This window comes from Nanorana parkeri, unplaced genomic scaffold, assembly GCF_000935625.1.
Source record: "Nanorana parkeri isolate BGI_ZX_2015 unplaced genomic scaffold, ASM93562v1 scaffold897, whole genome shotgun sequence".
NCBI classification, from domain to species: Eukaryota; Metazoa; Chordata; class Amphibia; order Anura; family Dicroglossidae; genus Nanorana; species Nanorana parkeri.
In genome coordinates, this window is record NW_017307165.1 from 7,597 (window position 1) to 8,749 (window position 1,153).

At 53.9% G+C, this 1,153-nt stretch overlaps 1 protein-coding gene across 1 annotated transcript in view; it reads right to left on the bottom strand.

The window, feature by feature from the left end:
* Positions 1-417: 417 nt before the first annotated feature.
* Positions 418-1,153, bottom strand: part of MTX1 (metaxin 1) — a 10,933-nt gene continuing 10,197 nt past the window's right edge. The window contains exons 7-8 of the mRNA XM_018565869.1: positions 967-1,121; positions 418-691 (exon numbers count right to left, since the gene is read on the bottom strand). Of these exons, the coding sequence (XP_018421371.1) occupies positions 465-691; positions 967-1,121 (382 nt within the window). The 3' untranslated portion in view covers positions 418-464. The remainder of the gene's footprint in view (positions 692-966; positions 1,122-1,153) is intronic.

Consider the following 1,153-nt stretch of genomic DNA (forward strand, 5'->3'; position numbering starts at 1 on the left):
TGTGGTAGGAAGGGAGTCACTCAGACGCAGGGAATGATGGGAAAATTTACCAGTCAGTGTTGGGGAATAAAACGCCGCGCAGGCAGTTCGAGGAGTTATTGGTGGTGCAGATGGGATAAAGGCACTTACGTGGCAGCAGTTATGGTGGTGCCCCCTAGTGGAGGAAGTTGCTATAGTGGCGCACCCTAGTGGAGAGAGCTGCTGTAGTGGCGCCTTTTGTGGAGAGAGCTGCTATAGTGGCGCCCCCTAGTGGAGAGAGCTGCTATAGTGGCGCCTTTAGTGGAGAGAGTTGCTATAGTGGCGCCCCCTAGTGGGGAGACTTGCTATAGTAGTGCCCCATAGTAAAGGGGGTTGCTAATACCCTGGCTCTGCAGGGGAGATCTGGTGCGGTTTGGGGATCTATCCTGGATTGGGGGGGCCTTGGAGGATCCGGTACGGAATGCAGGCAGCCAATAAGATTCCAATCATTCTTCGTCTTCATCGTTGTCTTCCATAGCAATGGGCGGCTCCAGGGCCCCAACCCCTCTCGATGCGTGCTGTATGGAGATTATTCCGCTCAGCAGAGCATAACTGACCATCGTCAACAGCCCAAACGCCACCGACAGGATCTGGTTCCGCCTCTTATTGGGCTCGTCATCGATGTCTGGAGACTCAGCCTTTGGGGACTTTGGTGAAAGGTGAGGGAGGGCCTCTGAGGACGCAGAAAGAATGGTGTGAGTAATGAACAGACAGGTGGAATCACTACCAGGCTTACTTTTCCACCACATGAGTTCCCAAGTCCGCCCATTAGTGGAGGGGTCTCACTCCCATCACTGTATACTATGGTTATTTTAGGTTTAGGTCTGCTCTGGCTCTAGAATCCAACACCAGCCTGAGAGACCCCAGCCAAAGTCTGACCCACCCAAATGGAAATCGAGGTGTCAGCAGTTTCCCTTTATGTAGAGATGAGACATGACAGGTACTCACCGCCGTCCATGTTGAAGTAGATGCTGAGGATGGAGCTGACGTACTGGGACAGGTTGTTCAGGGATTTCAGGTGCTGCTGTAACCGGTTGTTGGGGAGTTTGGCGTTCAGGATGGGAGCGAGGTGGCTGAAGATGTGGGCGTCCAGTGAGGCGGGGCTGCGAGAAACCAAGAGGAGGATCAGTGCCGG